The 14,439-nt window shown below is 44.7% G+C and overlaps 1 protein-coding gene across 1 annotated transcript in view; it reads left to right on the forward strand.

Moving 5' to 3' along the window:
• Positions 1 to 14,439, forward strand: part of mTerf3 (mitochondrial transcription termination factor 3) — a 132,299-nt gene that overhangs the window by 44,512 nt on the left and 73,348 nt on the right. Inside the window, exons 4-5 of the mRNA XM_068383838.1 lie at positions 12,509 to 12,691; positions 12,975 to 13,098. Coding sequence (XP_068239939.1) covers positions 12,509 to 12,691; positions 12,975 to 13,098 — 307 coding nt within the window. The remainder of the gene's footprint in view (positions 1 to 12,508; positions 12,692 to 12,974; positions 13,099 to 14,439) is intronic.

Below are 14,439 nucleotides of genomic sequence, written 5' to 3' on the forward strand. Positions count from 1 at the left end.
TCGATTATACTTTGCAGAGATATATTTTGTTTAAAGGCCACGGAAGTTGCGACAGCTCTAACTTCGTGTGTCCTTACTTTCAGCAAAGCTTGGTCTTCCTCATTCAGATGGGAATGAGATTCTCGTATTAACAGTCTGATAAAATAGGATAAAGCATTCTTTGACATAGGCAAAGATGGATTCTTAACTGAACACCATAAAGCTTCAGACGGGCCTCGTAAAGGTTTTTAAATAGAACTTAAGAGTTCTTACAGGACATAAGACTCTTTCTAGTTCATTTCCAACCATACGATAAGTTTGGAATATTGAACGATATTGGTCAAGGCCGAGAAGGCAGCTCGTGTTTGGCTAGAAAACCAAGTTGTAGAACATGTAGCCGTTTCGGATGAGAATCCGATGTTCTTGCTGAAGGCATGAATCTCACTGACTCTTTTAGCTGTGGCTAAGCATCTCAGGAAAAGAGTCTTTAAGGTGAGATCTTTCAGGGAGGCTGATTGTAGCGGTTCGAACCTGTCTGACATAAGGAATCTTAGTACCACGTCTAAATTCCAACCAGGTGTAACCAAACGACGCTCCTTCGTGGTCTCAAAAGACTTAAGGAGGTCCTGTAGATCTTTATTGTTGGAAAGATCTAAGCCTCTGTGACGGAAGACTGATGCCAACATGCTTCTGTAACCCTTGATAGTGGGAGCTGAAAGAGATCGTTCTTTCCTCAGATATAAGAGAAAGTCAGCTATTTGAGTTACAGAGGTACTGGTCGAGGATACGGATACTGACTTGCACCAGTTTCGGAAGATTTCCCACTTCGATTGATAGACTCTAAGGGTGGATGTTCTCCTTGCTCTAGCAATCGCTCTGGCTGCCTCCTTCGAAAAGCCTCTAGCTCTCGAGAGTCTTTCGATAGTCTGAAGGCAGTCAGACGAAGAGCGTGGAGGCCTTGGTGTACCTTCTTTACGCGTGGCTGACGTAGAAGGTCCATCCTTAGGGGAAGTGTTCTGGGAACGTCTACTAGCCATCGAAGTACCTCGGTGAGCCATTCTCTCGCGGGCCAGAGGGAAGCAACTAGCGTCAACCTTGTCCCTTCGTGAGAGGCGAACTTCTGCAGTACCTTGTTGACAATCTTGAACGGAGGGAATGCATATAGATCTAGATGTGACCAATCTAGTAGAAAGGCATCTATATGAACTGCTGCTGGGTCCGGGATTGGTGAGCAAAATATTGGGAGCCTCTTGGTCATCGAGGTTGCGAAGAGATCTATGGTTGGCTGGCCCCAGGTGGCCCAAAGTCTCTTGCATACATCCTTGTGGAGGGTCCATTCTGTTAGAATTATTTGTCCCTTCCGAATGAGACAATCTGCCATGACATTCAAGTTGCCTTGGATGAACCTCGTTACTAGTGATATGTCTAGACCTTTTGACCAGGTGAGGAGGTCCCTTGCGATCTCGTACAATGTCAGAGAGTAGGTCCCTCCTTGCTTGGAGATGTACGCCAAAGCCGTGGTGTTGTCCGAGTTCACCTCCACCACTTTGCCTTGAAGGAGAGACCTGAAGCTTTTCCAGGTCAGACGTACTGCCAGTAGCTCCTTGCAGTTGAAATGCATTGTCCTTAGACTCGAGTTCCATAATCCCGAGCATTCCCTACCGTCTAATGTCGCACCCCAGCCTACGTCCGATGCGTCCGAGAAGAGAACGTGGTTGGGAGTCTGAACAGTCAGGGGAAGACCCTCTCTAAGGTTGATATAGTCCTTTCACCAAGTCAGACAAGACTTTATCTTTCCGGAAACCGGGATCGAGACCGCTTCTAGCGTCTTGTCCTTTTTCCAGTGAAAAGCTAGATGGTATAGAAGAGGACGGAGGTGTAGTCTTCCTAGTGACACAAATTGATCCACGGATGACAGTGTCCCTACCAGACTCATCCACAGCCTGACTGGGCAGCGTTCCTTCTTCAGCATCTTCTGGATGGATAGCAGGGCTGGGGGCTGATCGTCTTGTTCAGCAATGTCCTCATCAGAGGGTTCCTCATCCGAAACTGATGGGGAAACGGCAACGGAGTGGGCAACGTCTGACTCGCTGAATCCGGTCGCACTGGTGTATGCGTGACGGAGCCGGACGCAATATCATGGCACTGCTGCACAGTCTGTGAACTGTCAACAACCATGGGTGCGCGAGGAAGTACAGCGTCAACCCGAAACTGTCTAGACTGTCTGGGTTGTGCAGTCAACACCCTACCGGGTTGCTGAGGTTGACGCACTGCGTCACAACAAGTTACCTCTGCTGGTTGTTGAACGTCCTGAACGTCAACAACCACCTCCGAGCGTCGCTTAACGTCAACGTGCGACTGGCAACCCACACTGGGTCGCATCGGTGGAGGAACCACCTGAACTGGCAGACGCGAGTAGGTTACCTCAGCGTCAACAGGGCGCACAACCGACCGGTTGGAAGGTTGTTGGCCAGAAGGAGGAACCACCTCAACTGGCAGACGCGAGTAGGTTACCTCAGCGTCAACAGGGCGCACAACCAACCGGTTGGAAGGTTGTTGGCCAGAAGGTTCTTCTCCGCATTTAAGTCCTCTATCAAGGACGCAAGCTTGGACTGCATGTCTTGCAGCAAAGCCCATTTAGGGTCTACGGGAGCAGGTGTGGCAACAGACGGGGTTAGCGACTGAGGCGGAACCATTTACCATCCCTGAAAGCCTTGTTATGTGTGACATAATAGTACAGCAAAACTTCAAAGGCTCGACAAAAGTAGAGAAGTTGACCTGTAAACAACTTGGAGCGTCTCCTGGCTAGGCGCCAGGGCGAGTCTACCAGAATTGAGAAGTCTATCTGGGCAGAGGCATGAACTCCCAAGCCGAGAACTTCTCTCGTGTCCTATCAGACTCTCGCTCTATAAGCCAGTTTAAAAGAAGGGAAATCAAAGGCTGTATCCCTAAAACTCCTCCTGGTGCAAAAACCAGTCGCCTAGCCAACGTAACGCTCTCTAGGAGAGCGAGAGAGCACTAGCTTAAAAACAACGGCTTCGAAGTAGCTAGGCCTAGTGTAAGTTCTGACGTTAGGCGAACGAGGAGCAGCAGTTACAAGATCCGGACGAAGATCCTTAAAAAATCATCATGATTTAATTAAAGTCCATAGGAGGCTAAGCAGCTTAAGGCTCCTCTCCAAATGACAGAGTCCTCAAGGGAATATCAGTAGGAGGGAGAACAGCACTTTCTCATCTACAGGAACCTTGTCCGATAAAAGCTAGGTTATCTCAGTGAGTCTCTCACTGGTGCATTAGTAGCAGACCAGAAGGCAACGTCATGTAACTGCTTGACAGTCTGTGAACTGCCAACAACTGAACTGTCAACCACAACAGGTGCGTGAGGACATACAGTGTTCACTCGAGACTGCTTTGACTGTCTATACTGAGCAGTCAAAACAACTCTAGAATGCGGAGGTTGACGCACCGCGTCAAAACAAAACAACTTAGACTGTTGTTGTACCTCGCGAACGTCAACGGAAGGTTCCGTGCGTTACTGAACGTCAACATGCGGCTGGCAGGGTACACTGGAACGCATGGGTGGCGGGACTCTCTCAGCTGGAGTGCGGCAGAAGGTCGCCTCAGCGTCCACAGGACGCACAACCGTGTTGGTTGTAGGCTAGAGGTTGGTGCAGTGTCAACCTTCTCCGCACGAAAGTCCCGCATCAATGACGTTAACTGAGACTGCATGGTCTGCAGCAAAGACCACTTAGGGTCTACAGGAGCAGGTGCGGCAACAGACGGTGTGACTGCCTGATGCGGTACCGCTTTGCCTCTCTTAGGAGGTGAGCAGTCGTCGGAAGACTGCAGCGAGTCCGAACTGACCCAGTGGCTACAACTGGGCCGTTGGACTTGCGCGGAAGGGACCGACTTGCGCTTAATAAGCTGCGAGACCTTGGTCCATGGTTTCTTACGAGAAACCTCTTCCGCAGACGAGAAATAAATGGGCTCTCTCGTCTTTGTGTGGGTGGGGCGATCTTGGGTAGATACGCCCGAAACCACGGAGGGAAACGTCTGTTCGTTGATCAAGGCCTGACGAACCCATAAGTCGTTCGACATTACTTCTCCCCTGGGCTTGGGAGCTTGCAAGAGGTCCCGGACTAGGTGAACGACAGGCACGAACAGACGAACCCTCGGACGCAACACTGTAACACTTTGCGCATATCACTTTATCACTTCGATTTTCTGTTTTGCACTTATTTCACTGAAATCAAAACTTTTACTGATTTCTACCTGAAACACGCAATTCTACCCTTCATTAAAAGGTAGTAATTGCGAAAACAGTCGTATAATGCAGCTCATTAATACTAGCAAAAACAGAAAACATATATAAAGATAAAGAATTCAGTGGCTGGGAAAGAGACTAAACACTAGTTCAAATAAACTACGTTTACAATCTCTCACCGCACATAGCCTGGGGACAAGAATAAAACCCTAGAAACGTTTTACCTTCTTCCCCGTACAGCGACTAGGGAGGAGAGTAACGCGAGAACAACGTTACCCGCTTGAACGGAATTTTTTTTTTTTCTCCTCTCTCTCCCTCCGTCTCTATCTCTCTCTCTCTTTCTCTCTTGATTTCGCACCTGAGAGAAGAGCCCAATTATATATCGTCAAAAAAACATGTTTTTTGGTTAAAGGAAAAAACTGAAAGGTTTTCCAAATAAAAAGTTCCTTTAATTTAGAATTTAAACCATTTAAGCTAAGAAAGAATGAACGAAACGTCAGAATCGATTTACTCTTACTGCAAAGTGAAACCGTGATACACTCTCTCTCTATCGTAACGATAGAGCGCATGTTGAACGTCCTGAACGTCAACAACTGCGTAGTCTAAAAAACTAAACGTTAGTTCATCTTTGAAAACAGTACGAAGACTATCAAAGAAATTCTTTCATAAAACATTAAATTTAAAAAGTTTTAAATTCTTTAAAGGCTAAATACGATATAACGGGCTCAACGTTGATTAACTTCGGTTCCAAGTTAGGACCGCCTACTATCAGGAAAGGTCGCATATAAACAAAACATAAAAATTTATTTTTCAATATTAAACTTACCCGATGATCATATAGCTGTCAGCTCTGCTGCCCGACAGAAAAAACCTACGGGCGGAATACGCCAGCGATCGCTATACAGGTGGGGGTGTACATCAACAGCGCCATCTGTCAAGTAGGTACTCAAGTACTCGATGTCAACAAAGAACCAATTTTCCCTCTGTCGTGCCAATGGCAGGACCTACTAAATACGCCGTCCCTAACTGGATTTGTTTTCACAACGATTTGGTGAAGTACACTATTCCAGTTTTGAGCTTTCGCTATGCAGGGGTTTTATCTTCATTTCAAAACTTGAACTCGTTTTCGATAGATTTAATTATGGTGACGAAGAGAGTATGGACTCTCTTTCACTTTTAAATGGCCGACCCTTCCCTTAGACGGAAGTGTGTTTAGGTTTTTGGTAATTTTGCTTAACACGTTATAGATCCATTTATTTTATATCTCTCCGCCTTTTTAGGCCTCTTCGGTTAACTTTCCAATTATTATAAACTTATTATAAACTTATAAAAAATAAATTTTTATGTTTGTTTATATGCGACCTTTCCTAATAGTAGGCGGTCCTAACTTGGAACCGAAGTTAATTAACATTGAGCCTGTTATATCGTATTTAACCTTTAAAGAATTTAATACTTTTTTAATTTTAATGTTTTATGGAAGAATTTCTTTGATAGTCTCGTACTGTTTTCAAAGATGAACTAACGTTTTGTTTTTAGTCTCCGCAGTTGTTGACGTTCAGAACGTTCAACTTGCGCTCTATCGTTACGATAGAGAGAGAGTGTATCACGGTTTCACTTTGCAGTAAGAGTAAACCGATTCTAGTGTTTCGTTCATTCTTTCTTAGCTTAAATGGTTTAAATTCTTAATAAAGGAACTTTTTATTTGGGAAACCTTTCAGTTTTTTCCTTTAGCAAATAACATGTTTTAACGATATATAATTGGGCTCTTCTCTCAGGTGCTAAATCAAGAGAGAAGAGAGAGAGAGATAGAGACGGAGGGAGAGAGAGGAGAATAAACGTTTCGTTCAAGCGGGTAACGTTGTTCTCGTTTTTTACTCTTCTCCCTAGTCGCTGTAGGGGAAGAAGGTAAAACGTTTCTAGGGTTTTATTCTTGTTCCCAGGCTTTATGTGGTGAGAGATTGTAAACGTAGTTTATTTGATCTAGTGTTTAGTCTCTTTTCCCGCCACTGAATTCTTTATCTTTATTTATGTTTTTCTGTTGCATTGTAAAACTGTTTTCGCAATTACTACCTTTTAATGATGGATAGGATTGCGTGTTTCAGGTAGAAATCAGTTAAAGTTTCGATTTCAGTGAAATAAGTGCAAACAGAAATCAAAAGTGATAAAGTGATATGCGCAAAGTGTTACAGTGTTGCGTCCGAGGGTTCGTCTGTTCGTGCCAGTTGTTCACCTAGTCCGGGACCTCTTACAAGCTCCCAAGCCCAGGGGAGAAGTAATGTCGAACGACTTATGGGTTCCACAGGCCTTGATCGACGAACAGACGTTTTTCCCTCCGTGGTTTCGGGCGTATCTACACACGTTTGCCGACGTGAGATCGCCCCACCCACACAAAGACGAGAGAGCCCATTTATTCCTCGTCTGCGGAAGAGGTTTCTCGTAAGAAACCATGGACCAAATCTTGCAGCTTTTAAGTGCAAGTCGGTCCCTTCCGCGCAAGTCCAACGGCCTAGGTGTAGCCACTGGGTCAGTTCGGACTCGCTGCAGTCATCCGACGACTGCACACCTCCCAAGAGAGGCAAGGTGGTACCGCAACAGGCAGTAACTCCGTCTGTTGCCGCACCAGCTGTTTTAGACCCTCAGTCACGTTTTTTGTAGACCCTTAGTGGTCTTTACTGCAGTCTATGCAGACTCAGTTAGCTGCGGTTATGCAGGAGTTTCGTGCGGAGAAGGTTGACAATCCTCTCGTTAGCCTACAACCTGCCACTGTTGTGCGCCCAGCTCACGCTGAGGCTGCCTGCTCCCACACTCCGGCTGCGGAGAGCTCCACCTCCGATGCGCAATCGACCCTGCCAGACGCATGTTAACGTTAGCCGACGTGCGGCTCCCTCCGTTAACATGCGTGAGCTACCGCATCAGCAGTGGGAAGGTGGAGTCAAGCTGCCGTGTTTTGACGCGATGCGTTAGTTTCCGCAACCCACGGCAGTCCCCACCACGCACCACCACTCCGCTTTGGTTGTTGCCTGCTCCCACACTCCGACTGCGGAGAAGGTTGACGATGCACCCGTTTGCCTACAACCTGCCACGGTTGTGCGCCCAGCATGGCTGCCTGCTCCCACACTCTTGTTGTGAGAGCTCCTCCACCCATGCGCAGTCGACCCTGCCAGACGCATGCTGACTCCCACAGACACACGGAGCACTCCGTTGCCGTGCGTGAGCTACCACAAGCTGCCGTGTTTTGACACGGTGTGTCAGCCTCCGCAACCCACTGTGGTTACTGCCACTCGCCCGCAGCAGACTAGTCAGTCAGGAGTTGAGGCTTCCCCACACAGCTTTGGTTGTTGCCAGCTCACAGACTGTCAAGCAGTTACATGACGTTGCCTTCTGGTCTGCTACTAATGCACCAGTGCTGTATGTCCACACGCACCTGTTGTGGTTGACAGTTCAGTTTTTGACAGTTCACAGACTGTCAAGCAGTTACATAACGTTGCCTTCTGGTCTGCTGCTTTTGCACCAGTGAGACCCTCACTGAGATAACCTAGCTTTTCTCGGACATGGTTCCTGTAGATGAGAAAGTGCTGTTCTCCCTCCTTCTGATATTCCTTTGAGGACTCTGTTATTTGGAGAGGAGCCTTAAGCTGCTTAGCCTCCTATGGACTTTAATTAAAGCATAACAAGGCTTCCAGGGATGGTAAATGGTTCCGCTTCAGTCGCTAACCCCGTCTGTTGCCACACCTGCTCCCATAGACCCTAATGGGCTTTGTTGCAAGACATGCAGTCCAAGCTTGTGTCCTTGTTAGAGGATTTTTTACGGAGAAGAACCTTCTAGCCAACAACCTTCCTACCGGTTGGTTGTACGCCCTGTTGACGCTGAGGTATCCTACTCACGTCCGCCAGTTGAGATGGTTCCTCCACCGGTGCGACCCAGTGAGGGTTGCCAGTCGCACGTTGACGTTAAGCGACTCTCGGAGGTGGTTGTGGACGTTCAGTGTGTCACTAGGAAGACGTTCAACAACCAGCAGAGGTGACTTGTTGTGACGCAGTGCGGTAACCTCAGCAACCCTGTAGGGGGTTGACTGCACATCCCAGACAGTCTAGACAGTTTCGGGTTGACGCTGTACTTCCTCGCGTCCCCATGGTTGACAGTTCACAGACTGTGCAGCAGTACCATGATCTTGTGTCCGGCTCCGTCACGCATCCACCAGTGCGACCGGATTCAGCGAGTCAGACGTTGCCCACTCCGTTGCCGTTTCCTCATCAGTTTCGGATGAGGAACCCTCTGATGAGGACATTGCTGAACAAGACGATCAACCCCCAGCCCTGCTATCCATCCAGAAGATGCTGAAGAAGGAACACTGCCCTGTCAGGCTGTGGATGAGTCTGGTTAGGACACTGTCATCCGTGGTTCAATTTGTGTCACTTGGAAGACTACACCTCCGTCCTCTTCTGTATCATCTAGCTTTTCACTGGAAAAGGACAAGACGCTAGAAGCGGTCTCGATCCCAGTTTCCAGAAAGATAAAGTCTGGTCTGACTTGGTGAAAGGACTTTATCAACCTTTGAAAGGGTCTTCCCCGGACTGTTCAGACTCCCAACCACGTTCTCTTCTCGGACGCATCGGACGTAGGCTGGGGTGCGACATTAGGCGGTAGGGAATGCTCGGGATTATGGAACTCGAGTCAAAGGACAATGCATTTCAACTGCAAGAAGCTTCTGGCAGTACGTCTGACCTGGAAAAGCTTCAGGTCTCTCCTTCAAGGCAAAGTGGTGGAGGTGAACACGGTCAACACCCTGCTTTGACGTACATCTCCAAGCAAGGAGGGACCTACTCTCTGACATGGTACGAGTTCGCAAGAGACCTCCTCTCCTGTTCAACAGGTCTAGACTTTTCACTAGTAACGAGGTTCATCCAAGGCAACTTGAATGTCATAGCAGATTGTCTCAGTAGGAAGGGACAAATAATTCCAACATATTGGACCCTCCACAAGGATGTATGCAAGAGACTTTGGGCCACCTGGGGCCAGCCAACCATAGATCTCTTCGCAACCTTGATGACCAAGAGGCTCCCAATACTTTGCTCACCTATCACGGACCCAGCAGTAGTTCATATAGATGCCTTTCTACTAGATTGGTCACATCTAGATCTATATGCATTCCCTCCGTTCTAGATTGTCAACAAGGTACTGCAGAAGTTCGCCTCTCACGAAGGGACAAAGTTGACGCTAGTTGCTTCCCTCTGGCCCGCGAGAGAATAACTCACCGAGGTACTTCGATGGCTAGTAGACGTTCCCAGAACACTTCCCCTAAGGGTGGACCTGCTACGTCTGCCACGCGTAAAGAAGGTACTCCAAGACCTCCACGCTCTTCGTCTGACTGCCTTCAGAATATCGAAAGACTCTCGAGAACTAGAGGTTTTTCGAAAGAGGCAACCAGAGCGATTGCTAGAGCAAGGAGAACATCCACCCTTAGAGTCTACCAATCGAAGTGGGAAATCTTCCAAAACTGGTGCAAGTCAGTATCCGTATCCTCGACCAGTACCTCTGTAACTCAAATAGCTGACTTCCTCTTATATCTGAGGAAAGAACGATCTCTTTCAGCTCCCACTATCAAGGGTTACAGAAGCATGTTGGCATCAGTCTTCCGTCACAGAGGCTTAGATCTTTCCAACAATAAAGATCTACAGGATCTCCTTAAGTCTTTTGAGACCACGAAGGAGCGTCGTTTGGTTACACCTGGTTGGAATTTAGACGTGGTTCTAAGATTCCTTATGTCAGACAGGTTCGAACCACTTCAATCAGCCTCCCTGAGAGATCTCACCTTTAAGACTCTTTTCCTGATATGCTTAACCACAGCTAAAAGAGTCAGTGAGATTCATGCCTTCAGCAAGAACATCGGATTCTCATCCGAAACGGCTACATGTTCTACAACTTGGTTTTCTAGCCAAACACGAGCTGCCTTCTCGGCCTTGACCAATATCGTTCGATATTCCAAACTTATCGTATGGTTGGAAATGAACTAGAAAGAGTATTATGTCCTGTAAGAGCTCTTAAGTTCTATTTTAAAAACCTTTACGAGGCCCGTCTGAAGCTTTATGGTGTTCAGTTAAGAATCCATCTTTGCCTATGTCAGAGAATTCTTTATCCTTTTTTATCAGACTGTTAATACGAGAATCTCATTCCCTTCTGAATGAGGAAGACCAAGCTTGGCTGAAGGTAAGGACACACGAAGTTAGAGCTGTCACAACTTCCGTGGCCTTTAAACAAAATAGATCTCTGCAAAGTATATTCGACGCAACCTATTGGAAAAGCAAATCAGTGTTCGCGTCTTTTATCTTAAGAATGTCCAGTCTCTTTACGAGAACTGCTACACTCTGGGACCATTCGTAGCAACGAGTGCAGTAGTGGTGGGGGCTCCACCACTACAATTCCCTAATTCCAGAACCTTTTTAATCTTTCTCTTGAAATATTTTTGGGTTGTCCGGAAGGCTAAGAAGCCTTTCGCATCCTACTTGATTTGGCGGGTGGTCAAAAGCATTTCTTGAGAAGCGCCTAGATTAGAGGTTTTGATGAGGACCTTTAGTATGGGTTGCAACCCTTCATACTTCAGCTCCTAGGAGTCGCTCAGCATCCTATGAGGATCGCGAGGCTCAGTAAGGAAGACGTACTTAAAAAGGCAGAGTAATTGTTCAAGTCGTCTTCCTTACCAGGTACTTATTTATTTTATGCTTGTTATTTTGAATAACTGCTAAAATGAAATACAGAATACTTAGCTCATAATAATGTCAACATGTAATGCTGGTCTCTACCCACCCCCCTGGGTGTGAATCAGCTATATGATCATCGGGTAAGTTTAATATTGAAAAATGTTATTTTCCTTAGTAAAATAAATTTTTGAATATACTTACCCGATGATCATAAATTAAAGGACCCACCCTTCCTCCCCAATAGAGACCCAGTGGACAGAGGAGAAAATTGGTTCTTTGTTGACATCGAGTACTTGAGTACCTACTTGACAGATGGCGCTGTTGATGTACACCCCCACCTGTATAGCGATCGCTGGCGTATTCCGCCCGTAGGTTTTTTCTGTCGGGCAGCAGAGCTGACAGCTATATGATCATCGGGTAAGTATATTCAAAAATTTATTTTACTAAGGAAAATAACATTTTTATATGTTTATAATAAATGGAAAGTTAATCGAAGAGGCCTAATAAAGGTGGAGAGATATAAAATATATAGATCTATAACGTGTTAAGCAAAATTACTAAAAACCTAAACACACTTCCGTCTAAGGGAAGGGTCGGCCATTTAAAAGTGAAAGAGAGTCCATACTCTCTTTGTCACCATAATTAAATCTATCCAAAACGAGTTCAAGTTTTGAGATGAAGATAAAACCCCTGCATAGCGAAAGCTCAAAACTAGAATAGTGTACTTCACCAAATAGTTGTGAAAACAAATCCAGTTAGTAACAGCGTATTAGTAGGTCTTGCCGGTAGCCGGACAGAGAGAAAATTGGTTCTTTGTTTACTTGGAGTACTAAGTACCTGCTCGACAGATGGCGCTGTTGATGTACACCCCCACCTGCATAGCGATCGCTGGCGTATTTTGACCGTAGGTTTTTTCTGTCGAGCAACAGAGTTGCAGCTTATATGATCACCGGCTAAGTTTAATATTGAAAATATCACAATCTCACCTTTGAACTACTGTTGAAACTATGTAAAAACTCTCCATGGAGAATCTAGTTAGACTAGAAAGCTTTTGAGACAAGAAACATCTAGAACTTGTCTCCAACCTCTTGAAGATTTCAGAACCATAAACAGATGATTATAAAAGCAGGGAAAATGGCTATGGTACAAAGCATAACGGAGCATAGCCAGAAAAAAGACACAGAAGTTTATTGCAAATTTTTGTGGAAATATTCACTTAGCATGACGTAGCTAACAATGTGATACTTTGGTTTTTTTTTACAACTGGAACAAGCATAAACATGGTGCTTCTCTGCCCATATAAAGTTCTAGCAAGTATGATCAAAGCCAAATGAACAACAAATGCCAAGACAACATTTTATTGTGAAAAAAAAAACGATAATTACTAAATTTTATGAATTCCAGGGTTTATGAATACCAAGGCATGACTGTCTTTATCAAGTGTGTAATATTAATTTGGTGTACATTTTATTTCTAACTTCTGAGGGAGGGAACTTTGATGAAATAGTCCAGATAATATGATCACTTTAACCTTCAACACTGTATTGCACACATTTTTTATCGACAGATATCTTAATGATGTTGGTGTTTCTGCTGATGATCTGGGACGATGGTTAAGCCTTAATCCATATATATTTAAAGAAAGTATTGGCGATCTACAGGTACGCTTCAATTACCTTCTTTCGAAAAAATTTGATCGGTTACAAATCGCAAGAATAATATCACGCAACCCAAAATGGCTGCTTCATAGGTAGTGTATTGTTTTCATTTAATACTTTGGTACTTTTTAGATAAATGATTGTACAGTATAGTAGATGCAAACTACAGCATGTAGCTACATTACTCATGTAATCTGGTTAATCCATTGCATTTGGAACTGAAGAGAACAAAGCAATATTTGGTGATTGCTCTTCCTTTGCTAAAATAAACTCACTACTTTATATTGTGTTACCATATTAAATAGCATACTGTACTATATAACACTTGAAAAACCAGTTCTTATGTACTCAATTAATCTTTTTCTTTATTTGCAGCACTGTAGAAATTGATAGCAAGTTAGGATTCTTTCAGCACACTTTTAAGCTCAGTAATAGGGAAGTAAGACTCCTTGCTACTAAGCAGCCCAAACTGATCACCCATAACTTAGAACTTGTTAAGGTATGGTAATTTATGAGCATTATATTAAAATAGTTGTTGGATGATACAGAGAGGAATAAAAGTCTTTGTTCACAGTTAAATTCGAGGGGGTAATATTGGAAATTTATTTGTTACATGATTTTGTGTGAATTCCTGTTGTAGTTCATTTCAGTGAATCTTACATGAAAATTCATATTGCTAATATTTTGAAGCTAAATCTTCTTGCCCTCAAAATCAAGAAATAACCAAGTTAGTTAATCAACCAGATTGCTTAAAGGGGACTACCTAATGATGACTCTCTCCTAGTAAAGGTCGAACGTTGTCATAGCTTATCATGCCAAACAGTGAAAAATTTTTTCACTGACACCAACTAAGTAAGAGTTGTGCAAATTATGAAATAGTGGGCATGATCGGAGAATATGATTTATGGTCCGGGTATTTTTTCCACATTCGCAGGACTGGTTAGTTTTAAGGCCCCATTTGACTAGATTGTCACCTGTTCAGGCCACTCCAGCTGTAGCTCTGTTGAGGGCACACCAATCACATCTGGGAAGCAGTGTCCCATCAGTAACTCTATCAGAGTTGCTCCATCGGTTCATTTTATCATTCTGCACTGGTATTTTGGGTGGCAGTTCCTCCACAGTGGCAAAGCTCTTTCTTGACTTAAATCTACGTAGAATTGGCACATGAGGATGTACTGTAGTTGGTGTCTTGAGTCCAAGAATTGTTTGCTCTTTAATTTTTAAATATCTAACTTCCCTGGTAGTTACATATATGTAGCTTTATCCCGCCGATTCGTCGCGCACGGCAGAAATTCAAAATTCACGGCAATCGACGATAGATGGTCAGGTGATCATACTTGTGCTCCCTCTACCCAGGTACTTGGAACCATTCCTATTTGTCCTCATAAATTCCCTGCCGTCATTCTAGCAACACGGAAATTTGCTCTACTTTGTTTGGGTTTGCTTTAACTACAAATTGGTGAAGTACCCATTGCTTGGTTTTTTTTTTTGGGGGTTGATGGCTTTCGCTGATATTGGATTTTTCTTGATTTCTTTTTCTCACGGATAGGATAGATTTTGTTGGTTTCCGACTTGGACAGTTTATTTTAACTTGTTTTCTGGATTTTCAAGATGGCTGACTCTGTTGTTAGAATGTGTGTGAAGGGGTGCAAGACCCAGCTTCCAAAAGCTGCTCTTGATCCCCACACAGTATGTAAGAAATGCAGAGGGCATGTGTGTACATTTGATAGCAGATGTATGATCGCTATGTGAGGCGATTGGAAAAGGACAGAATTAGGAGAGCTAGATCTTCAAGTGGCTGCTATTTCTGCCTTGGGTGTTAAAGTGCAATCCCTTACTT

The sequence above is a fragment of the Palaemon carinicauda genome, chromosome 1, assembly GCF_036898095.1.
Source record: "Palaemon carinicauda isolate YSFRI2023 chromosome 1, ASM3689809v2, whole genome shotgun sequence".
Lineage (NCBI taxonomy): Eukaryota > Metazoa > Arthropoda > Malacostraca > Decapoda > Palaemonidae > Palaemon > Palaemon carinicauda.